This window comes from Leuciscus leuciscus (assembly GCF_965113295.1).
Source record: "Leuciscus leuciscus genome assembly, chromosome: 12".
NCBI classification, from domain to species: Eukaryota; Metazoa; Chordata; class Actinopteri; order Cypriniformes; family Leuciscidae; genus Leuciscus; species Leuciscus leuciscus.
This window is the reverse complement of record NC_138736.1, coordinates 42,148,403-42,173,636: the sequence shown is the minus strand read 5'-3', so window position 1 is coordinate 42,173,636 and position 25,234 is coordinate 42,148,403. Positions and strand designations below refer to the sequence as shown.

At 41.6% G+C, this 25,234-nt stretch overlaps 3 protein-coding genes across 3 annotated transcripts in view; 1 reads left to right on the top strand and 2 right to left on the bottom strand.

Moving 5' to 3' along the window:
• The window catches only part of LOC309511315 (uncharacterized protein), a 224,296-nt gene that overhangs the window by 2,879 nt on the left and 196,183 nt on the right, over positions 1-25,234 (bottom strand). The window contains exon 20 of the mRNA XM_082186420.1: positions 11,227-11,400. Within this exon, the coding sequence (XP_082042546.1) occupies positions 11,227-11,400 (174 nt within the window). The remainder of the gene's footprint in view (positions 1-11,226; positions 11,401-25,234) is intronic.
• The window catches only part of LOC309511370 (uncharacterized protein), a 220,937-nt gene continuing 196,065 nt past the window's right edge, over positions 363-25,234 (top strand). The window contains exon 1 of the mRNA XM_082186568.1: positions 363-4,315. Coding sequence (XP_082042694.1) covers positions 871-1,884 — 1,014 coding nt within the window. The 5' untranslated portion in view covers positions 363-870 and the 3' untranslated portion in view covers positions 1,885-4,315. The remainder of the gene's footprint in view (positions 4,316-25,234) is intronic.
• LOC309511333 (NLR family CARD domain-containing protein 3-like) lies at positions 9,797-23,754 on the bottom strand. Its single transcript, XM_082186505.1, has 9 exons — positions 23,575-23,754; positions 21,940-22,011; positions 20,344-20,460; positions 19,747-19,863; positions 17,019-17,135; positions 13,438-13,497; positions 11,576-13,348; positions 10,733-10,906; positions 9,797-10,275 (listed from the first exon to the last, which is right to left on the bottom strand). The coding sequence occupies exons 2-9, from the start codon at positions 21,987-21,989 to the stop codon at positions 10,269-10,271; spliced, it is 2,415 nt and encodes an 804-aa protein (XP_082042631.1). The 5' UTR covers positions 21,990-22,011; positions 23,575-23,754; the 3' UTR covers positions 9,797-10,268.

Genomic DNA, 25,234 nt, shown 5'->3' with positions numbered 1-25,234 from the left:
CGGCCGGTTGAGGGCGAAGAGAGTGAGTGCTTCACTGGTAAAGGGTGCACCATCCCTGTCAGTGTTATTCCCCTGTGTGCTCCAACACTGGTCAGAGCATTTATTTCCTGAAAGAGCAACACGGTTGCGTTTGCCTCGGGAAGTTGCCCCGCCACTACCGGGGTGGTAGTGGCGCAGTGGATAAGACACATGCCTTTGGTGTGAGAGACTCGGGTTCGAATCCACTGTGAGACACCAATGTGTCCCTGAGCAAGACACTTAACCCCTAGTTGCTCCAGAGGCGTGCGACCTCTGACATATATAGCAATTGTAAGTCGCTTTGGATAAAAAGCGTCAGCTAAATGAATAAATGTAAATGTAAATGTAAATGTTTGCGTCTTTTTCAAGATGTCATTCCGCCCGTGCGTTTCTGGATGCGGTTGTTCCCTGTCCCCCTGTGACGGTCACAATTGTTGCATCACGTGCATCACGTGCATCACAGCATGCTGAAGCAGCTTTTGTGGATAGTTCGTGTTCTCATTGTGGGAACATGACTGTCTCGGTGTTGAGATCTAGACTCGCCTTCGTCCGCGAAGGGTGCCGTGTGATTTGGGTAATTGTAGGATAGTGATGGAAGTTCTGCCCGGTAACCATTCCCCGTGGACTCCTCACGATTCCATCACACCGATACCAATGGATTCCTTTGTTGAGCGCACTGGCCTGTCTGTAATGGATGGGCCAGAGGTTCCATTGGAGGTTCCCAGGTATCCCAGGAGGATAGGATGCTGATTGCAACATCGGAGGGTGAGCTGGGCTCTGGAGATGATGACTCATCTGAGTTGTCCCCTTCAGGGAGTACAATTGCCTGAGCCGGATCCATAGTTATCAGCTATGCTGAAACAGGCCGCCGCGGCTGTCAGGCTCAAGTGGAACCCTCCACCGTGTCCCGCTCAGTTGGATGATTGGTTTCTCGGGGCGGGCCGTGCTGGTTCTCAGCCCGCCGCCCCAGTGCCTTTCTTTCCCGAGGTGCATGGAGAGCTGACTAGATCATGGATGGCACATTTTACTGCTGGAAACGATCTGGTTAGTTTCTCCCCCCTCACTACCCTTGAAGGAGGAGCAGTGAGAGGTTACGTGGCTGTCCCTCCAGTGGAGCGGTCTTTCGTGGCACACCTGTGTCTGGTGGCCGCTGCATCTGGCTCGGGGGAGCCTCGTTTCCCCTCGCAGGCCTGTGAGTTTTCGTCTGTTCTTACGGATGGAACTTATAGAGTTTGCGGGCAAGCTGCTTCCTCTCTGCATGCCATGGCGTTGTTACAGGTCTACCAGGCCAAAACCCTCATGGAGATGCACGAGGGTAGTCTAGACCATGTGCTCATGAGTGAGCTCCGCACTGCAACTGACTTGTCTCTCCGGGGCACAAGCGCTGCGGACTACGCGATCGGTCTAGCGACGTCCACCCTGGTGAAGCGCCATAGTTGGCTCAGCCTGGTTGATATGGCGGATGCAGACAAGGTGCGGTTTCTGGACTCCCCAATTTCCCAGGTTGGGTTGTTCGGGCGATGCGGCGGAGAACTGCGCCCAACAGTTCTCTGCTGCTCAGGAGCAGATGGAGGAGGTCCGACATATCCTGCCCCAGCGGCCCGCTGCTGCCATCACCCCGCCGCTGGTGGTAGCTCCTCCACCTGCACGTTGCCGAGGGCGCCCCCCCTGCCACCGCTCAAGCTCCCGCTGGGCCACCGCAGCAGCCTTCACTCAGGCCGCCCAGCCTGTATCAGACGCTGCCAAACCAGGTGGCAAGAGCTCGGAGATGGAGTAGAGAGCTCTTGGAGATGGTCACGATCTCTCGTTAAGCGGAGCCAGCGGTACCTACATTTTCAAAGAAAGAGCAATTTCCTCTGTTCCTGAGTCCATAGAGGTTTAGACTGTTGGTGTGCGACCCTGTACAGCCTTGCAACCTTCAGCTACCTCTTGCTAGACAACAGTTGGGTGTGGTTCGAGGACCCGGTTTCGCCTTCTCACGCACTCTTTGAGGTCATCTAGAGAAAGGTAAGAGTCGCACTACGCACTCAGACCCTGTCTCGGGCTGCCTTCGGGCCTTTTAAGCTGGGTCCCTGTTTGTTGCCTGAAGGCTGTGGTATCCGTGGTTCCGCTGCTTCGCTCAGTTGTAGCACTACATGGTGCTCTTGGCTGATCCAGCGGTTCCCCCGTACCTACAGACTCGGCTTCATTAGCTGGCATTGAGTGCATTCGAGGACCTGGTCACACCTTCTCAAGCATTTTCTGCCGCTACCTAGAGACAGGTGTTTACAACTCAGACCCTGCTTCGGGCCGCCTTCGGGCCTTCCGAGCTGGGTCCCTGTCTCTAACCAGTTGCCTCACTCTGAGTACATCTCTGATACCTTGGGCCCCCTGTGTTGGTCCATTGTAGCACTGAAAGGTGCTCCCGACCGACTCCCGGCCGTTTCGTCATCAGACTCGGCTAGACGATTCAGTTCTTCCGGCACCCGCCCATGTGCAGCGCTGTTTGTTACACATCTGTGTTCCAAATTGTGTTGCCATGTGTGCAGTCGTCGCTTCCTACTGGCAAAGGTTGCGATCGAGCCTTTCCTACAGCCGATATGAAAATAGGCTTCTAAGTGAGGCCTGTTCTTCATTGTACTCAAACTATAGTGAGTTAGACCATTAGGGATCTGTGTGCTTGATTTGGGCTCTTTTTCTAAGCCTCCGTTCAAGTTACAACACAGTACGTATTACTAATGCCCATCCCTATGAATGGTCTGCAGCGTGGGGCCTGAAGGACGCGTACTTCAGATATCCACTCCTCCGCAAACAGGGGTCATCCTGTGTCTTGTGTTGAGGGGTCGAAGTCTCGGCACAAGTCCCTCCCTTCGAGTGCTACATTGCCAGTTGGAGTTCAGGTCAACTGGAAAGGAGTACTCGTCTACGGACTGAGGAGCTTTTTTCCAGTATGGGGGTGAACTTGTTTTACACGTTTCTCAATTGAAATGTGTCTGGTCGATGCTTAGAGGTGAGAAAGGATCCCACTGAATAAACTTCAGAGGCTCCTGGGGCATATGTGAGACGCAGCCGCATATAAACGGTTTCCTCCATATGATGACCGCTTCAACACTGACTTCATGACCAAGTTCCTAGGTGGCCGTGGCAGAGCAGCACACTCCATGTGTTAACAACACCTGGTATGCTGCCAAACTCTCAGCAGTGTTCAGACCTTTTGTTTCTCCGGGCTAATCGCTCCTAGAACAAGTGTCTATTAAACTCTAGCTCAGGGGCCAAGTATAACGGGCATGCAGTAAGGAGGACTTGGGCTTACCTCACACTGAATTGGCATTCAATTGCCTCGAGTTTTAGCAGTTTCCTTGCTTGATGCCGCTGCTCAGCAAGATGCACTGCCCAGTACAGCGACCGTTGCTCATATGCTTCCCTCGCATGTCACAACTCGCCCGCCACTAGGTCAGAAGCTTCTGAGTTTGCTTATTACACTCTAAAAATTCCGGCCAGCTCAATCGTGCCGCCTTGGTGGCCTCACGACAGCCTGTTACCAAAGAGAGTGGAGACTCCCTAGCGTGATCCCACTCAGTTGACACGTCGACTACGTCTCCGTTCCCTCCTTCAGGGAACGAGGGTTACATATGTAACCGAGACGATCTCCTGCATCAGAGAATCCTCACCCAGTTAATTTATACAGTAAAATATTACATCTGGTGCTTTAGAATAAAACTCACAACCTGGTGGTAAAAATATGAAGAATTTACAGAACAATAAAATAATTTTGAGTTTAAAAAACAAAAAGATCATTATACTTCTGGTTTATAAATTGATTTGGGATTATGTAAAGGAATTTTAAAATGACAAAACTTGCAGGTTACCTAGTTTAATTTGATGTATCACACACACACAAAAAAATTGTATTCAGGACGTTTTTCTGATTATTGAGGCCCAAAATGACCGAATTTCCTGCTGCTTTTCCAAACGATTGTTTACGATGTTTGCGGGTCACTTTCCCCGTTCATGTTAACATTTTAGCATCATTTTATGTCTATAAGCAATAGAAATATCATGTCTGAGCAGACGGAGAGGGTTGGAACATGACTGGACAATGTTCTACTGGACCCACAAAAACTGCAATAAATGCACTTATAAACAACAAATTGTTAAAGTGGCTATAGCATGCAATATTTGTATGTTATTTCCTTTAAAATAGAATGTTTCCTATTTTTTGTTTTATTTTTTACATTTTCTTTAAATGTTTAATTAAACAGTTTAAAATCATTAATCATTAACAGAATAAATTCAAACAATGTAAACTGATGTCCATGTTTGCTATTTCTAGAAAACCCTCCTCAGCTGATGTTATTCTGGTATTGAGGCAAGTTGTAACAGAGCTCTTTATACTGGACATTAATTTGCACAGACAATTATAATCAAACCATATGTCCAACAAAGACTATTAGGATTTGAATAATAAGACCGATAACTTCATATTACATTAAGAACTTTAACTATGTTACTTTAAGTATTTCATGGTTGCTTAAGGTAATGTAAGGCTTTATCCGTCTCACCTGAAGACTCTCCTTGATCAGAATCAAAGGTTATAGACACAGATTCTCAAATCTCTGCATAAGCGGCTGTAAACATCACTAGACACTTTGATGCTCTATTTTACTGATTAAAAAGAATCGTAATTCTGAGAGTAAAATGTGGAAGTTGGGAAATCTAGAATCACTTTCATTCTCCCAGTAAATCATGGTTGCCAGATCTGCTCGAGCTCATATCATCCGTTTCATACACAGTTCAGTTGAGAAAGGCTAGTAGTGCACCAGTTCTGACAATGTACAAATGTAAAAACTTGCTCATTTTATCCTTTTCATACACAGTTCATACACATGAAATTGTGGCTGTTCGAATCGAAAAGCATAAGCTCTGCAATATCTGTCTTAAAATCAGCTCTTGTATCTCCTCTCTGTATGATTCACAGACATGACTCTAGTTTTCATTCCAAAGTTCAGGAGAAATATTATTTATAATTTAGCCCGAGAAAACTTGTAAAATCGACATGTTTACAGCTTAACTTGTGCATTTTTAAGCACAATAAATGTCAAAACGAGGAAAGCAATGTTTTATTTTGTGTACAGCATTTTCTGTGTAAAGTTCTTCTAATTCTTATTCAACATGACATTTAAAATACAATCATTCTTTTTTATTCTTCTTCCCATTATGGTTAAAAAAATTAGAAAAGACTGGACAAAACTAAATGTACCAAATGGAAATATTAGAGTGATGAAGGCATTATGAGTTTAAGATAATGTATTTTAATTAATGAACGAATAAGATTTGCTCATACCAAGTCAAAACTTTAAAGTTATTAATAATAACATTACAATTACAAAATACCAAGACATTGTTTAATCTCAGTAGCAAATTGAGTTGCTAATTTGACATGAATCTAGTTCTTACTGTAGTGATTTGACGGCAGATAAAGATGGTGATTTGAGGGATCAATCGTTCTAAAATATATGAACTTGTGACACTTGCCAAAATTTATATTTTCTATGACTTTTCACAATTACATTTTTTTTAAACCAAAATAGGTACTGCATGTTAGATGTACTTCAAGAGTATAAAGTATAATGTGTAAATAAATTGTTGTGGTTCTGATGATGAATCCAGTGTGTTTGTGGACATGAAGCAGTAATACTGTAGTCCAGCATCTGATCTCTAAAGAGCTTCATGGGTAAAGATGTCGCTAGATTACTGTTAAACAGCCTTCAGGTCTGTGATCAGAACTGTGCAAAATACACACATGCTTTCATTTAGATTTGGCACAGCAGGTTTTAGCTCATATCGGTCTCAGATGGTGATGGATTCATCATCTAGTGTCAAAGCTGCTCAGATCCTGGAGAAAATATTAGCAGAGCCCTTTTCTGCTCTTCTTTACTGGAAAGATCTGCAGATGAAAAATACACACATTTGTTTAGAAGTCTTTTGTTTAATCGCTAAATAATATAGTTTTCATACTAGCTCAAGAAAATAGTGTATCTGTCAAATTTAACATTTATCACATGGGATTGTAAGTAATGTGAGAATATTTGTGTAAAGTGTGTAATATCTGCTCTTTTCTCATGTGAAACTGTGAGGTGTTCTGAACACGACATAGAGACAGTGCAGTCGAGCGATAGTGTCCTAAACCCAATGTCTGAGGTCTGCAAAAACACTTCCATAAGCCAGAGTCCCTTTGGGATGAAGTACTGTGGTCTGATGAAGTTACAACTCAACTTGTTGGCTACAATCTCCAAAGGTGTGTTTGGAGAAAAAGGGAGAAGAATGTGAAGAAAAGATCATCTTGCTGACTGTTAAACATGGCGGTGGATCTGTGATGCTTTGGGGTTTGTGTGGCTGCCAGTGGAACATGAAATATTGTAAAGGGAGAGAGAAGAACGGATTCTACTAAACACCAACAAACCCTGGAAGATGAAATCCCACAGTCAGTGAAGAAACTGAAGCCGAAGAGAGGTTGGGGGATTGATACGTGTTTTTGTCGATTTCCCATTCATTTCCTATGGTCGGTCATTTTTCACCGAAGAGCACAAGTGTGACTATTTTTTTACGACCACTTAGCCTGCTCGAATCATACCCTCATTTTTTTTTGTGTTCACATTCCAAATGCCATAAAAGTTACCAAGTTTTGTACCATTCCAATGAAGCAGTGATTTCTAAAAATGTAAAAATTTAAGAGCACCAGAGGGTTAAGGTGTATTGCGTTGCATTGAACTGTTTGTTGTAATGCGAGAGATTATTGTTGCAGTATAAAATATTCCCCATTCCACTGTGTCTGCATTTCTTAAAGCAGTGTCACTGTCATTTACATACTCCCACTGTTTCAAAGCACTGCACTGGTCCCAGTTCAAAACACTTTAAGCACTACCCCCTCCACAAGCACCAGTAATTCTAATGTTCATTAAGCACAAAGTCTCCATAAGCCTTGCCCATCTGGGCTACAGTACATTGTTGGTCTGAAGTAGGCTACAGATTTAAGATAATTGTGTGTGTGTGTGTGTGTGTGTGTGTGTGTATACATTTGCATTTATTTACTTCTATTCATGAGTTTTATTTGTTTACAAACAGGAAAAATGTCCACATCCACAATACAAAATGTTTTCTTTATTGTTTTGAGTTACTAGTATATGCAATGGAACAGATTGTTGTCATGCATTTCATATATTGATTAATTTATTTATGCATTTATCCATTGATTAATTCATACATTTTTGCTTCTAAGATTAATGCTTTGGTCAGTTGTGAAACATTTAGCAAGACAGCACTTTCCCTCGCTTTCACCAGCAGAGGTCCTCGTCGAGCTCTGATTTGAAAAGCTTTAAGAAATTAACTTTTTCTGATACAATTGTGTTGAAAGCTTTGCTGGTTCAGAAAGTTTCACTTCGCCATCACTACCTCAAACCTTCCCAGTCCTAAAGCTTATCCTGGGTCAACATTTCATTACGTAACATTTTTTTATTTTAATTTTTTTTATTTGAAAAACAAAAGGGACAGTACATATTAATGAACATTTTCGCAAATGTAAATATGTCAGATTATAGCCTTAGGCTAATTTCCATCTGCAGACCCCCTGGCAGGTTGGTGTTACACACAAATTAATAAATACATACAGATACACTATACACTACACTACAGATAAGGACAAGAACAGTGATCACATCATGTTAGAACAAACAATAACAACAAGAATGGACAACAAAGGCATCTGCTGTATTGCACAAACCACAATTTTGCACATGCCCTGACTGACCTGATATTGCACTCACCCGCATTACACTGACCCCTATTGCACAACCCATGTTATACTAACTCTTATTGCACAACCCGTATTACACTGATAATTGTATCACTTTTTGTAATGCACTAACTCTGTTTTACATCTGATATATAATGATTAACTAAACATGATCACATATTTGTGTGTCCCTCAGCCACACTTTTAAATGACTCCTAAAGGTAGGAAGACTTGTGCTTTCCCTCATTGACAGTGGAATACTATTCCAGAAGCTCACTCCCTGGTGTGACAGGACATTCTGTGAAAAGACGGTCCGCCTAAATGCCAAGTTACAATCACCTCTCATAGTGGCTCTAGTCACCCGAGACCCGGCAACACTGCTAGACTTTTGTTTAATAAAATCACTTAATGGTGGAGGCGCCATACCATGTATAACCTTGTAGATTAGACAGGCTTATTTAAATCATTTGAAATTAGCAAAATTTAAAAACGTATATTTATCTAAAATTTGACAATGGTGATATGACGAAGGTTTCTTGTCTAATATTTTCAATGCTCTTTTGTAGCATACTTCAATTGGCCCAATAGCAGCATGACTCGTATAGGACCAACTTGTGATACAGTACTCAATATGAGCCAGTATCATAGAGTGCAGGAATGTAATTGCTGCTGTATCCGTTAATGATGTACGAATATGTCTAAAGTTCCGTATATTAACATTTACAGTTTTCACTACTTTTTTAACGTGTTTTTTAAAGGATAATTTCGAGTCTATTAGCACTCCCAAATACTTAAATTCCTCAACATGAATTAATTCTTGTCCACCCAAGCGAACTTTTACTGCGGCCACGGTTGTTTTAGGTTTACTAAAAAACATTGATACAGTCTTTTTAACATTAAGGCACAGGCATGAATCATTCAGCCATTTTTGTAAGTCATTTAATGCTAATGAAAGCTGATGGGCTGCATCATCAGCACTTTTTGCTTGTGTAAAAATTACCGTATCGTCTGCGTACATAATCGTGTCCACATTTTTGCACACATTGGGCAAGTTATTTACATAAAGTGAAAATAGCAGGGGACCTAAAATTGATCCCTGAGGGACACCTTGCGTATAGTGAAGGTAGGGTGACTTACTATTCTTTATTTGCACGCATTGTTTTCTTTCTGACAGATAAGACTCTATCCATTTAACGGTTTGATTGCTGAAGTTAAATGTTGACAGTCTAGACAAGAGCTTAAGGTGATTCACAGTATCAAACGCACGCTTAAAATCAACAAAAACAGCCGCAACATAACTGTTTTTGTCTAGATAAGACTTCACCTTCTCAACAAAAACACAGACAGCCGTTTCAGTTGAGTGAAGAGATCGAAATCCGAATTGCATAGGGTGCAAACCCGGATTAGAATCATTAAGATGTGCAACAATAGAGTTAGCGACCCACTTTTCTGCTATCTTTGAGAAGATAGGGAGTATGCTAATAGGTCGATAATTAGCAGGGTCTAATTTATCACCCGATTTATATATTGGTTTGACATTTGCCACCTTCCAACTCAAAGAGACTACTGCCTGCGTGATTGATAAATTAATCAGATTAGTTGATAACATTAGGCATTAGGTTTTGATTTATATGCCGTTTAATGTTTGAAGGTTGTGTTATTTTACATGTGCGTCAGCAACGCTTCTATCACTTGTTTCAGCTTCTTCTCCTGTGTTATGATCAGGAGATTTAATACTATTCAGAAGATGTGTAATAGCGCCCCCTACCGTATAACAAAATAATTGAGGAACAGTGCGTTAGCAATGCTCATTATAGGTCGTATATTTCATCAACTGTGTTTGTTTGTAATTTAAAAAATTTAAAAAATTTAAAAGTGCCAATACATCATTCCTTTAAATGAAAAAGAAATAAAATGCAAAAGATGATTCCCTTGTGAATGTTACTATAATCAAAGGCTAAATTACTAAAAAATTAAGTCATTAAACAAATATTACATATGGAGATGTTTGTAGTAGAGCATTTGCCAGTATATATGTTACTTTATTTATATAGCGCTTTTTACAAAACAATACATTGTTTCAAAGCAGCTTTACAGTGATAACAGATAAATAATGCAACAACGTTTGTTTCGGCTGTACAGCAGATCTAGAAGAAAATAACGTCATAATCCAGTGTCTCAGTCACTCAGTCTCAGTCGCTCAGTTCTCCTCTGGCCAACGGACGAACAGTGTATGATTATGATTCAGGCATTAAAGGTCAGAAGTCAGATTGGATCTGAACATTCAGAATATTTATCTGGTTGAAGGTTTCCTTGTTTGACTTTGGATGAAGGATTGGATCATTCTATAAAGTTACACAAACATATGTGTGTGTGATGATCACTGTGGGTTTGTGTCTGTTGATTCTGTTGAATGTGATTGTGTCTGTAGAGGCTCTTTATTCTCCATCAGCTGATCCAGAGAAGGTCAGACTAACATCTAAAACCTGTAAGTAAAACAAAGACAGTCAAATGTGTGCAACATTATTGCATTATCAATTTTAAAACAACTAAAATAAACGACTTAGATGAGTAAGTGAGAGATTATAATATAATATTGTGATACATGATTGTTAAAGCTGTTTGATTTTGCATCTAAGTCACCATGAATGATGATCCTTGACCCTTATCTATAATCCCGTATGACTGTCCTCTTTCTATGTCATTGGCCCAGTTTTATTTATGATAAAGAAACTAGTGATACATATTTACCATTATCTTCTATTGCAATTGACATTCTCTCAAAATACATCATTTAGGGATAAAAAGACAAGGATGAAAGCAAAATATTGAATTGTTTGAAATAAAAAGAAACTTGATATTTAATTGTTGCTAAAAACGATTATAAAAAATTCAATTAAACTTTCAATTAAAATATGAAAAGTTTTAATCATCACTACTCACTCAAGCGCCTCCAGTTTATAATGTGGATCCTCCTTCAGATCAGAGAGCAGCTTCACATCTGAGTCTCTTAGTTCATTCCATGACAGACTTAGTTCTTTCAGGTGTGAGGGGTTTGATCTCAGAGCTGAAGTCAGAGCAGCACAACCTTCATCTGTAACACCACAATCCATCAACCTGTAGAGAACAATGACACTCTTCAGTCTCTCAGTCCAGGAAACACTGCTATAAACGATATGATATATATGAATTTCTCCTTAACATATTTGTATATGAAAGCAGTTATCACCTCTTCACATCATCCAATCATGTTTTTGACTTGTAAAAACTATCAAAAGTAAAATTACCTCAGAAGCTTTGGAAAGAATCCAATGAAGATTAAACATCCTTTTCTGTTACTTGATGGTAAACTTTGTTCTATATTTAATTTTTGTATATCATTCATTATTTACCACAGGAGAAAAACAGACAACGTTGAGACTTTTATAAAATCTTACCTGAATATTTCCAGTTTACAGTGAGGATCCTGCAGTAGATCAGAAAGCTGATTGAGTCCAAAATCTCCTACTTTATTTAATGACAGATCCAGTTCTCTCAGGTGTGAGGGGTTTGATCTCAGAGCTGAAGTCAGAGCAGCACAACCTTCATCTGTAACACCACAATAACTCAACCTGTAGAGAACAATGACACTCTTCAGTCTCTCAGTTTAGGAAACACTGATATAAATGATATGATATATATATGAATTTCTCCTTTTACGATGCTGCTCAGGTATGAAAGCACATGCTAAAAACATAAATATGATCATGTTTTATCAGTGTAATGATTGTTTTCAGTGTGACTTACTGAACTGATCTGGATTCTTTAACCACAGGCAGCAGCTTATGAAGAACTTCATCTGCTGTATTTTGTGCTCCAATAAACTGTTTTAGATTAAAAACATCCATCTTCTGCTCTGATGTCAGCAACACATAAACCAGAGCTGACCACTGTGAAGAGGAGAGTTTGGTTCCTCCTATTTTTCCAGATTTCAGATAATCATTGATTTCCTGCATCAGTGAATCCTCACCCAGTTCATTCAGACAGTGGAACAGATTGATAGATCTCTCTGGAGAGCCATTCTCCCTGATCTTCTGTTTGATGTACTGAACTGTTTCCTCTTTGTTGTAGGAGCAGCTTCCAGTCTGTGTCAGTAGTTCTCGTAAGAGAGTCTGATTGGACTCCAATGAGAGACCCAGAAGGAAACGCAGGAAAAGGTCCAGATGTCCATTCTTACTCTGTAAAGCCTCATCCACAGCTTTCTGATGCAGGCCAGGCAATGGATTAAATGACACCCAAGCAAGGTCTTTTATGATATTTATGCAGTTGTTTGTTAAGGAGCGGTGCACAAATACAGCTGCTAGATGTTCTTGGATGCTCAGGTGAACAAAGCAAAAGACTTTCCCCTGATACAAGCCCAACTCCTCTCTGAAGATCTGAGTGCACAATCCTGAGTACACTGATGCTTCTGTCACATCAATGCCACACTCTCTCAGGTCTTCCTCATAGAAAATCAGGTTGCCTTTCACAAGCTGCTGGAAAGCCAGTTTCCCCAGTTTGAGAATCATGTCTTCATCTTTCACTCTCTTCTTATAGTCCTTCTCATGTTTGATGTTGGTCTGAATGATCAGGAAGTGTGTGTACATTTGAGTGAGAGTCTTGGGAATCTCTCCTCTCTCTGCTTCACTCAACATCTTCTCTAGAACAGTGGCTGAGATCCAGCAGAACACTGGGATGTGACACATGATGTGGAGGCTCCTTGATGACTTCAGGTGTGTGATGATTGTATTGGCCAGACTCTGATCACTGATTCTTTTCCTGAAGTATTCCTGCTTCTGTGGCTCATTGAAGCCTCGTACCTCTGTCACTCGATGGACACACTCAGAGGGGACGAGATGAGCTGCTGCTGGTCTGGAGGTGATCCAGATGAGAGCAGAGGGAAGCAGATTCCCCACAATGAGGTTCATCAGCAGCTCGTCCACTGAGGCTGATTCAGATATATTACACAGTTTCACTTCACTCTTAAAGTTCAGAGACAGACGAGACTCATCCAGACCATCAAAGATGAACAACACTTTATATTCATCACTTAAAATTTCAGTTTGTTGTGTTTTATGGAAAAAGACATGGAGAAGATCCGAAAGACTGAGTGTTTTGTCCTTCATCAAGTTGAGCTCTCTTAAAGGAAGTGGAAATATGAGCTGGACGTCCTGATTCTCTTTCCCTTCAGCCCAGTCCAAGATGAACTTCTGCACAGAGACTGTTTTTCCAATGCCAGCGACTCCCTTTGTCAGCACAGTTCTGATGGGTTTGTCTTGTCCAGGTAAAGATCTAAAGATGTCATTGCATTTGATCGGTGTATTCTCTGTTGCTGCTCTCCTGGATTGTGTCTCAATCTGTACCACTTCATGCTCATCATTGATCTCTCCACTTTCACTCTCTGTGATGTAGAGCTCTGTGTAGATCTCATTCAGGAGTGTTGGGTTTCCCTGCTTTGCTGTTCCTTCATACAGACACTGAAACTTCTGCAGCAGATTGGATTGCTGCAGAAATGTGCTTTGGACCAGTTGAGCATCAAGACTGAAAGAATAAATGATTAGATTACAACATAAATTAAAGTATAAAAGTAAAAGTGATAGTTAAACATCTTTATGACAGAAATGTTGTACCTCAGATTAGACGACATGTGTCTTCCCCTAAATGTTCCTCGAGTTTCCATAGACTGTTCACTAATTATGGACAAACATGGACAGAACAGAGACAATACAATTGAGAAGAGAAAACAGAGGGAGGAATTCACATAGAGTCATTCCGTGTCTCCTCAACCAGAGGACAAACATCAAGTTATTTTTCTGGTTAAAGAAAGTCATAAATAAAAAAAGAAAGGAAATATTCATCCATGACATGTAATTTGGCTGAGCAATTCACTATTTTGTAGAGGGGGGTCAAAACGACACAGAGATTGGTAGATCTATTAGTAAAATTTGACAGCAATTGGTTGCTGAGCTGCCCTGCACCAAAGATCTAGAGCTCGAAACAAAGTTTGTTTGGTGGGCCACCAAACAAACTGCTGCCGCGATAGGCCGGTTGATGGCGCTGATGGTGGCCACAGAGAGACATCTGTGGCTGAACCTGGCGACATTGGGGAGAAAGAGGAGGGCATTCTCCTCGACTCGCCGGTTTCGCCCTCTGAGCTTTTCGGCACCTCCGTGGAGGAAACGGTGGTTGGAAAATTCAGAGAGGCGAAGACGCATTCAGCTGTGTTTAAAACCTGTATACCACTGAGATCCATGTCCAACCCCAGACAGGTGGCCTCTCGTGCACCCCCTCCGTGGAGGAGTAGGTCACAGAAGAGGCACAACTCCCGCAAGAAGAAGGATCTGAGGGAGGTGATCCAGCACAAACGCAGTCAGCATTGGTGATGGATCACCTCCCCTGAGGGCGTAATTATATTTTAGCCCTCTCCTCTCTTCCACGACTCCCAGGTGCTTCTTAAATCAGGCCTGAGGCTGGGCCCATGATGAATGGTAAACTACTGTATGTTCTGTTGGCCTGCCTTGGCTTGGTTAGTGAGAGTGCCTCTTTCAGGCATGGTGGTAGACCCCATGTTCATAAAGAATTGTTTGGTGAGTCTTCACTTTGCACGCCTCAGGTAAGCTGAGTAGGTATTATTCTCATTTTTTTGTGTTCAACTAACACTCAAATTTATTTCTCTACAGACCCTTGTTCTCTGTGTAAAGATATGGGGTCATGTCACTGGTAAGGTAAGGTAAGGTAAGGTAAAATTGGTACGATAGAGAACGATAGAGAGAAGCACCAGTCATATGGGCTTCATGTGTGAGTATGTGCTGGCTTCCCTTTTGTGAACTCATGGGGTGTGCCACCGCTCATTCTAACTGTAACACCTTGGGCTTCCTCTAATTATGAGAGCATTTTGAGGCCGCCGCTCATTCCTACTGGAATGTTAGCGGAGCGCTAATAGGCAGAACATCATTCTAAGAAAGAATGGAAATGGTTATTTATTTTAAGTCTCCTCTAAAAAAAATTCTTTAAAGAATATATAGAGTTTTCTAGAGACTGACGCTGGAGCTTCAGATAGATCTTATGAATCCCTCACCAGGGCCACCTCAGTTGCTGGCCTAGGCTGTACTAGGGATGGTAAGGCGTTCTGCTAATGCATTTCTGCCTCTGGCACTCACTATGCGAGTTTGGGTTTTTATTGCATCCCTAGATGTCAGCCTCTCTAAGAAGAGTAATGCAGGTTGGTGTAGAGACTTGATTGATAAAGACCTAGGCCTTCAAAAAGGCCTTCCCAGTGCAATGGGTCTTTTTGGGCAGGGTCAGGCCGTCTTTCGCTCTTCGAAGAAATAGTTTTTGGTTTGTCCGACCCCGCCATGCAGAGCTGGCATATGGATTTGGGGCACCAGAGTAGGCTCCACTCAGCTCGCTGAGCTACTGCACAAGTGTTGGGTTGAAGGTGGTTGGCTTGCAAGCAAGCCCCACTCCCCTAGGCTGAGCACAGAAAAAATTCTGTCACCCCTAGAGCCACTGGCAGGTGGATGAACTCTCAGGGGCACGTGGTTGGTACTCCTCTGTTGACACAGGGTAGTTCTGAGTACTCCACTCTCAGCTCTGTATCATTCACCTCACACCACTATGGCTCGGGTCGAGAGGGATTTTCTAACCTTCACTTCTTTTTGGTTGTCGAAACAGAGCATTACCATGAGCTGACACCCATGCATATAGATGGTAGGCCCCTGAATCTGGGGTCTCCACTGAGGCAGGGTGGCGTTTGTTGTACTCCCCTTGCTTAAAGAGTGTTGCGTTTTTGCTGAGTACACTGCCATGGGCAATGTGATTAGGTACCAGGATTCTGTAGGCACTGTGTGAACAGCTTATCTGCCAATGAAGGCTGCGCTGTCAAGCAGGCCTCCTTGAAGGTAGTAGGCCTTAACAGGGCTCTTCGGAAGAGAGTCCCCTACATTGTGGGACATACATTATAGCCGCCAGGTAGCCAGCCTCAAGAGGCCTCCTGTGGGTGGCTCCAATATTTGTGTTGGTATGGTTTGGTTCCCAACAATGTTGTGTTCGTAGCATAATAGACTTGCTATCAGCTAGTAGGCCCTACCATGCCTCCCTGAAGGCGAGTCCCCAGCAGAATGGGTAAATGGCTGACAGCACTGGTGTTTCAGGCCTAGTAGGCCTCTCAATCCTCAAAGTGATTTTCGAGTGACGGGGTACACAGTCACCATTGTTGACGGTCATGACTGGCCTTAGCCCTGACCCTGAGCCCCAACATGGGGTGATCGGCTGTTAAATTTACTGGCCAATCAGGCAATTGGCTTCAGTGGGCCTCTCTGAGGTGAGCCCCGATAATGATCAGCCAATAAGATTTGCCACTGGCGGGGGTTCTTTTGGGTTCCCTAGCCACATTCCCTAGAAAAGGGACCCCCCCTTCTTATCTGAAGCTGTGGTCCTAGGCCCTTGAGCAGCCCAGGTAGGCCTTGTTTATGGAGGTTTTCCTGTGAAACATATAGCTTGGGCTATGACCGTAGGGAATGCTGTCACTGACAGCCCAGTGTAACCTGAGGGAGAGTGGGTCTGGCATTTCATTTGAATTTGTTGATTCTGACAGTTGTCACTGCCTATGGGCATGCACTCCCCTTAGCATGATGGCGTTGGTATATCGTTCCCCAAAGCGTCAATCCCTTTTCCCTTTCGAAAGGGAATGTCTAGGTTAAGACTGTAACCTCTGTTCCCTGAGAACAGGGAACGAGACACTGCGTCTTTTCGCCATGCCTTGGGGCCTGTCTTGCAAACAGTCCCTTCAGACAAAAAGGTGATTGTCATATGTGCAAGGCGCCCTTATATACTACCGTTAATAGGATTGCCATGATTTGATAGTGATTTCAGACACCTGTCATGCCTGAGGTGTTCCCCCAAAGCGTCAATCGACGCAGTGTCTCGTTCCCTGTTCTCAGGGAACAGAGGTTACAGTCGTAACCTAGACGTTACTGCAATAAATATTTGTTCATGGCATTTTATTAAAAAAAAATTAGCTTTCATGACTATATTTGTCTTTCTTCTGAAAAACATTAACAAAATAAAAATAATTTCCAGGGAATCTCTGGTTGATTTGACACATCATTTTACATGTAAATAAACCTCACATAGAGACCTATCTATCTATCTATCTATCTATCTATCTATCTATCTATCTATCTATCTATTTATCTATGAAATGTTGTACCTTAGATCAGCTGATGTGTCTCTTCCCATAAATTTCACTTGCTCTTCTATAGACGCGTCACTCTTCATGGACACACAGCTGGACTTCAGCAAGTTTGATTTCTCCCTGTGGCTTTGACTTTAATAGAATAGAAACAAAAGAATAGAGATAAGAATTCTTAAATTGTATTACAGTACACAGAGGTTTAGTTTGCGGGTGAGGGTGGCGGTGGTGGATGTAACACCCCAATAACCCAAAAAAGTTATACTATGGTTAATGGAAACATAAATCAGGCTATTAATGAATTATTTACATGTCACGTTCTGAGCTTTTGTAAGCACTAAGTCCCCATACAAACTGAACAGACCAATTATTTGCACAATATGACATTTATTTAATTGAGCATGCGTGTCGTGTTCACCAGCGCGCTCCAAAATTGTGATAAGATTTGTGCAAGGCAAGCCGTTCATATCACGACACTGATGATAAAAGTCAAACGTAATATAAAACTGCCACATAAACTAAAAAGACTGATGAAAAGAGGAGAAAACATAATCCTGCACCAACATAGATTAGAAAGTATTTTAAACTACTCATGACCGCCTTTACTAGAATTTATCACTTTCTATTGTATTGTGGTACATTTTTACTAACTTGTAGAATTTATAATAGATATAAATGACATTCCGCCCGTGTGTTTCTGGATGCGGTGACTATTTGGCTCCGGTTGACGGTCACGATCGTTGTCTCGCATGTTTGGGCATTCAGCATGCTGAGGCAGCTTTTGGTGGCCATCAGATGAGGGCTACATCAGCTAATAGCATTGGTGATCTGAGGGTTACAGTGTTGGCTTCCCCGCCGAGTCCATCTCCTCGCGGCTGGACGATTGGTTTCTTGGGGCAGCCTGTGCTGGTTCTTAGCACCCCGCCCCAGTGCTTTTCTTTTCTGAAGGGCAAGATGAGGTGACTAGGTCGTGGACGGCAACCATAAATGCTCGAAACCGGCCTGTTGCCCTCCTGGGCCTGCAACTTCTCTTCTGCTCTTGCAGGCAAGGCTTACAGAGCCTGTGGGGAAGCTGCCTCTGCCCTGTATGCCATGGCGCTCCTGCAGGTCTACCAGGCCAAAGCACTCATGGAGATGCACAAGGGTGGTCTTGACCTAGGTTGAATGTAGGAACTGCACACAGCGCTTTTACTGAGCCGGATCAAGGTGCCGCTTCGTGGCATGCATGTACTGGTATGTACGTACAGCTCTGCGATCGTTGCGTACATCAACCGACAAGGTGGTCTACGCTCCTGTTGCATGTTGCAACTCGCCTGCCATCTCCTCCTATGAAATCAGAAGTATCTGAGGTCGCTTTTTTGCCATTCACATCCAAGGCTTGCTCAATTGTGCAGCTGAAGAGCTGTCACGACGGTTTACGCTTCCAGGAGAATGGCGACTCCATCCCCAGGTGGTCCAGCTGATTTGCAGGCACTTCGGGGCCGCACAGGTGGATCTGTTTGCTTCCCCGGACACGTCACAATGCCAGCTGTTCTTCTCCCTGACCGACAGAATGCGTTTCCCCCAGTGAGCCTTCTTGCACATTGAGGAACCTGTGCTAGGCTGGGAGTTCATTGTATTCTTCCACGGTACTTCCCTGTCGGCTAGCCAGTGTCTTTCTCTCAGCCGTCTGTGTCAGTGCGCTTCCCCTCTAGGATTAGGCTGGAACCACCTCAGAGACTTCAATATGTTGTACTACCCTTCTTGGCTAGTCTATATGTCTGTGCTCCACACGTTACCTCCCTCCGGGCAGGATGTGGCTTCCGCTGTGTTCCTTTCCACAGGAAAGCATTGACTCATTTAGTTTCTCTTAAAGTAGATTGGTCTCTCTGCGAAGATCCCATTTCTGTCGGTCTCCTCTGATGTATGTCTCCCTCCTTCAGGGAATGTCAGTTACCATACGTAACCGAGACGTTTCTAATTGTATAGGTTGCTATTTTTCATAACAAGTGTTATCGTGCCTTGAACAGGGAAATCGCTCCCTTGAAATACATTTAGAGTATTTCTACTCTACTATTTTTCTCTCAAATCTATCATACTCCTCCGATGACTGCCTATGCACATACCCGTATGCCGGCCTAAACACACCTACTAAGGAGCAGTTGTCCGGGAAATGACCTCGGGGGAGATTTTTGAGGGTTTTGTGGAGTGGGTCGGCAGCAAGAGACCAGCGCAGGCAACGTAAGAGACTCCGCCGCAACATTTGAGCCAGCGCCATTATGAGCGACCAAGCTAAACATTGCCACGGAGCCTGAGCAACACGTGTCTGACCAGGTGTGCGAGGCGGCTTCACCATCCATCGTTCCACTCCACCTTGACCTGATGCCCTGACTCCTACGCTTACGCTCCTTCCACCTTCGATGTCAACAGCGACCCTTGGGCATTCAGCTTCAGTATGTCGGCTCCGCCTGGGTCGGACATCGCACCACCTTCACTGCAGGTCACTTCAGCTCAGCCTCTGCCCTCCAGATCCCTACTTTGACTGAAGCTCTGGATCAGCTGAAAGAGGAGACCTGATCCTGTGCTCGACTCCTGCTATTGCAGCGCTTTATAATAGCGTGAGTGGAGTCACTGAGTTATACATGATTAAAAAATATCATCACCCATTTTTGTATGATAATAAGTGGATATCTGACAAGTTTTGCCATACATGCATTATTTGTGTGTGTCTGTGGTCTCTCTGTCTGTTTAAACAAAAATGTTGTACCTCAGATCAGTTGATGTGTGTTTTCCCTCAATCTGCACCGGCTCCGTCATAGACCAGTCACTCTTCATGGACACACAGCTGGGCTCCAGTGAGATTGATTTCTCCCTCTGGTTTGGACTTCAATAGAATAGAGACAAAAGAATAGAGATAAGAAGATTATATTACAGTACATGTAGATAAACCTCACATAGAGAATCAATCCATCCACCTATCTTTTACCACTGTTTTTTAATCTGTTTGTTGTGTTTGTTTCACAATAAGTGATGTAGTTGTGTTTAGTTTGGTCGAATCTGGTTTGGTTGAGTTTGTCAGTATTGTTCTGGTCCAGATTATCAGTGTTTTGTGTGTCAGTAGATGTTAGTGAAACATCAGGACTGAAGCTCTGGATCAGCTGTGAGAGGAGACCTGATCCTGTGCTCGACTCCTGCTATTGCAGCGCTTTATAATAGTGTGAGTCACTGAGTTATACATGCTTACACAATATCATCACCCATTTCTGTATTTTGATAACAAGTGGATATTTGCATAATTTTGCCATACATGCATTATTTGTGTGTGTCTGTGGTCTCTCTGTTTGTCTAAACAAAAATGTTGTACCTCAGATCAGATGATGTGTGTTTTCCCTTCAATTGTATTGGCTCTGTCATAGACGCGTCACTCTTCATGGACACACAGCTGGGCTCCGGTGAGATTGACCTGTCACCCTTAAATTGACTTTAACAGAATAGAGATAATAGAGACAAGAATCAATTTGGTTGAAATATGAAAATAAATCCCACATAAGAAGGTTGTCTATTAAGACAGTGTGTTGAAGAGTGATGAGACTGTCCAACCCATACAGGAAAAAAATATATTGAAATATATTTTAGAGTGTCAAAAATATATGTGGCATATATTCCAAATACACTGAAATATATTTGCATTGTTGTTCACTTTCATTTTGAAATATATTCTGAAATATAACAAAAATATATGATGTTAAGTGTGAAATATATTTACATTTATAACATGTAATGTAAAATATATGACAAAATATATGGTCATAAAATGTTTAGCTTGCAAAAGCAGGGTCGAAAATGTATTTTGTATTTTGATCATAGTAATTCCTCTACCTTTTCCCCTATACACAACAGTAGGCTACCATATTTCACTACTGTATTATGACACACAGCTATAATAAATACTGTACTTATACATTTAAATGACTGCAATGTAAAATGACAGATAGTTGATTTCCTAGGACTATTAGGCCATATTAGGTGGCACGTACCTAACACTAAGTGCAATTATTAGATTTATTGTTGTGTTTTATGCGTTGATTTCACGCAGCCGTTATTTTGAAATCGAAAGCGAGGCTCCGGTGGGAAGAAAACCGGAAGTGTCGCCGCCTTTAATCACAGGAGAGTCGTGAATGCGATGGCGTATTGTTGTGTTTAATGATGTTGTGTCAATTCTAAAAATATACATACATTTCTTTCATACTTTAGACTATATACAGTGAAATTCATTTAGAAATAAAATACATTTTTTATATATAATTCAGAATGTAAAAAAAGAAGCAGGAATGAACTATATACATATCCTATATTGAATATTAACATCCAATAGTGTAAATCGCGGCAGCAGCTTCAGGTTGGTAATCCAAGGCATTGTTGTTTATCTTTACTTCCGGGGTTCTTCCCACCGGAGCCTCACTTTCGATTTCAAAATGGCGGCTGCATGAAATCAGCGTATTGACATCTTTCCTGAAGTCATTTAAATATTGAAAATATGCACAATATTTATGATGCAAGTATAACAGTGACACTCCAACAAAGTTAAAACATATATGAACATATATGTTGTTAGTAAATATATTGACATATAAATATATTCACATATTTAACTAAAATATATTTTCAAAAAAAATTAATATATATTTACATATATTTAACTAAAATATATTTATTGGACCAATTTCGAATATTTGCATATATTCCAAAAATATATTCTGAAAATATATTTCAAATATATTTATTTTGTGTATGGGAAGAATAATGTCATATATCATCTAGCTGTCTACTGTATCTGTGTGTCTCTGGACAGTGTTTAAAGAGCCTGAGTGGCTCCAACTACTGTAACACCCTGTTATGTGCAGAAAATATTCTATAACAAGTCTTCTATAACATTAAGATCATATGAAGATTGAAGTACCTGAATCCTGGAGAAAAATCTCCTTCTCTGAATGTGTGTGTGTCGTCCATGATTCATTCAGTCTTCATGGAGCTGCTCGGGTAAGAGATCAGAAACACTCATTCACACACACTCAAATACAATACATTTCATTTATCATTTTCTTCAGTGTGTTTAGGGAGACACAACTAATACGATTTCTGATCAGTAATTATCAACGTTTCACTTCTGGTTTAATGTGATTTTCAATCATGTTAATGAATGTTCAGAACGGGTATCATCTGAATCAACATCTGTATGTTTAAAACTGAAATATCTCTGCTGAACAGACTGGGAAGTTTGTAACACTAGAGTTTAATGTTCTTCCACTGAAGCCTCAAATATTTGTCAGGGTTGAGGGATGAAGCGAGGTCTCAATTGCAGGAAGAAATGGGTCTGTCAGGACTGTCAGGAAGGACCAGGCAAGGCACACGACTAGAATCATACAATCATACAAACCAGCACAGGACTGCAAACAAAAGGAGAATAAATAGGATGGTAAACAAGGCAGGTAAGAGGGAAGACAGTGGGGCAAATGAATCAATCAGGTAACAAGATGGGCGACGTTAGACAATCAACACAAGGCACAAGGAAACATACATGACAAGCCATGTGCTCACACTAAACATGACAAGCACACAACTATGAGAAAAACTCATGAGCTGCGTGTTCTCACCACACATAACACGAACACGCATGCAATGAGCATTTACAGACTGTGTGTTCACACAAAACATCACTACATGAAAGCATGCGGCCAGTGTAAACAAAACCGCGTGCTACACAGAACACGACAACACAAGCGCCTAGTCAAAGAAATATAAACAAAGCGCTCACAAAACACACAAGACAAGATCACACGGCGAGTGAATGAACACACACTCCGTGCACTCACAAGAGAAACAAGATATGGAGTGCTCGAACCCCGACACTGGACCGAAACTGAACTAGACATGAGTGCCAAAATCCGAACACCTGAACAAAAAACAAGGCTCAGAAAAGAGCGCACGGCTCGAGCACACTCGCGAGACAAGACAATACAGAAGTGTCACACAGAGACAAGACAATACAGGAGTGTCAGGACTGTCACAAAACCAAGAAATAAACTAGACCGAAGTGACAGTGTCTGATGTTACTCTCACCTGCTGGTGAAGGAGATTTTAACAACAGCACTCTTTGTACTCGACGATGTCAAGCTCACATTTATTTACTCAGAAATTATATAAAATATAATAAAGTTTGAGACATGTAGAAAGAATGTTTTCACAAAAAACATTACCTAAAGTAAAACCCTACAACCTCTCTCGTCTAACTTACTTATAATTTTTTAGTAATACAATACAAAATATGTAAACACATCATTTGTCAGTTACCTTATTTTTTAGTTGTGGCTTGTAGAAAGTTGTGATGATTCACCAATCTGTACTGATAATTGATGTAATTTTTTTAATTATTGACCTTTATGTCCAATCCCACCCAAAACATTGATACTATAAAGAAATTCATGTTTCTTGAAGTTCTTCATGTTTAAGTTTTTTAATACTTCAAGAAAGTATTTCCTGGTTTCCTCAACTTAATGAGGAAGTAAAGCAGCTCACCTGACTAATGTTCACTCACCTGGATTAAACTGTTGGGTTACTGGTTCCTGACATGTTCATGGTTTCTCATCAACTGTTTCCCCACAACGTCAATTCCTGTAGAGGAAACTAGAAATAATCTTATTACGTCCTGGTGTAAAATGGCACATGGTAAAACTCTGAAAATACTTTTACTTCTGGAGGCAAAAGTTGCCAAACCAGTTTGAAGAGGAAAACCAGCAGATCCAGTTCATAAACAGTTCAGTTATATGAGAGAGAGAGAGAGAGAGAGAGAGAGAGAGAGAGAGAGACTTGATGGGATTTTTCAACTCATGAATATTAATTAATTGTACAAATAAGGTTATTTTGGATCCAGATATTATAGTATTTACTCGTTTCAAGTAAAATGTTAATAATAATATTAATAAATATACAGAAATTCTTTAATTTCTTTCATTTAAATTTTGACTACTATGGTTGTTTGTGTCCATTATTTTGTTTGCCACTAGTATCCTACATACATATATACACATGCACAAAGGAAGAACAATTTAACAGCATTTGGAAGACTGTACAAAACACAAACAAAATCTCTTTTTTTATTTTAACTTTTAACTGTTTATTTTACCTGTTTATTTGAACTTTTATAATGTTCTCCCTTTTGCTGACATTCTGTCATTCATCTTCCTCTATATTCATGTCTAACAAGCAAAAACTCTTTAACCTTTGATTAAAAACATTTCAACAGAATGTCCTTGCTTTAAATCGTGTGGTTCTGATGATGAATCCAGTGTGTTTGTGGACATGAAGCAGGAATACTGTAGTCCAGCATCTGATCTCTAAAGAGCTTCATGGGTAAAGATGTCGCTAGATTACTGTTAAACAGCCTTCAGGTCTGAGATCAGAACTGTGCAAAATACACACATGCTTTCATTTAGATTTGGCACAGCAGGTTTTAGCTCCATATCGGTCTCAGATGGTGATGGATTCATCATCTAGTGTCAAAGCTGCTCAGATCCTGGAGAAAATATTAGCAGAGCCCTTTTCTGCTCTTCTTTACTGGAAAGATCTGCAGATGAAAAATACATTTGTGTAGAAGTATTTTCTCAATTGCTAGTCTTCATGCTAGCTCAAGAAAATAGTTTATACTATGATATCTAATATTTATCACATGGGATTGTAAGTAATGTAAGAATATGTGTGTAAAGTGTGTAATATCTGCTCTTTTCTCATGTGAAACTGTGAGGTGTTCTGAACACGACATAGAGACAGTGCAGTCGAGCGATAGTGTCCCCCTGAACCATGTCATCCAGGCATATCGAGCCCCGGGACAAAACATCATCTACAGAAAGAGAAAACATCCCAACATCACGATCAGCATCAGAGAAGCTCAGAGCCGCAGTAGTCAGCTGATGGCACATGGTGGCGCTGTTCTACAACATCACTATCAGCATCAGAGAAGCTCAGAGCCGCAGTAGTCAGCTGATGACACATGGTGGCGCTGTTCTACAACATCACTATCAGCATCAGAGAAGCTCAGAGCCGCAGTAGTCAGCTGATGGCACATGGTGGCGCTGTTCTACAACATCACGATCAGCATCAGAGAAGCTCAGAGCCGCAGTAGTCAGCTGATGGCACATGGTGGCGCTGTTCTACAACATCACTATCAGCATCAGAGAAGCTCAGAGCCGCAGTAGTCA

Coding starts and splice junctions, on each gene's coding strand:
- LOC309511333 (XM_082186505.1), bottom strand. CDS start 21,989: ATGGACGACACACACACATTCAGAGAAGGAGATTTTTCTCCAGGATTC. Junction 13,498..17,018: donor GACACATCAGCTGATCTAAG/GTACAACATTTC, acceptor GTCCATAATTAG/TGAACAGTCTATGGAAACTC. Junction 13,349..13,437: donor CACATGTCGTCTAATCTGAG/GTACAACATTTC, acceptor TTATTCTTTCAG/TCTTGATGCTCAACTGGTCC.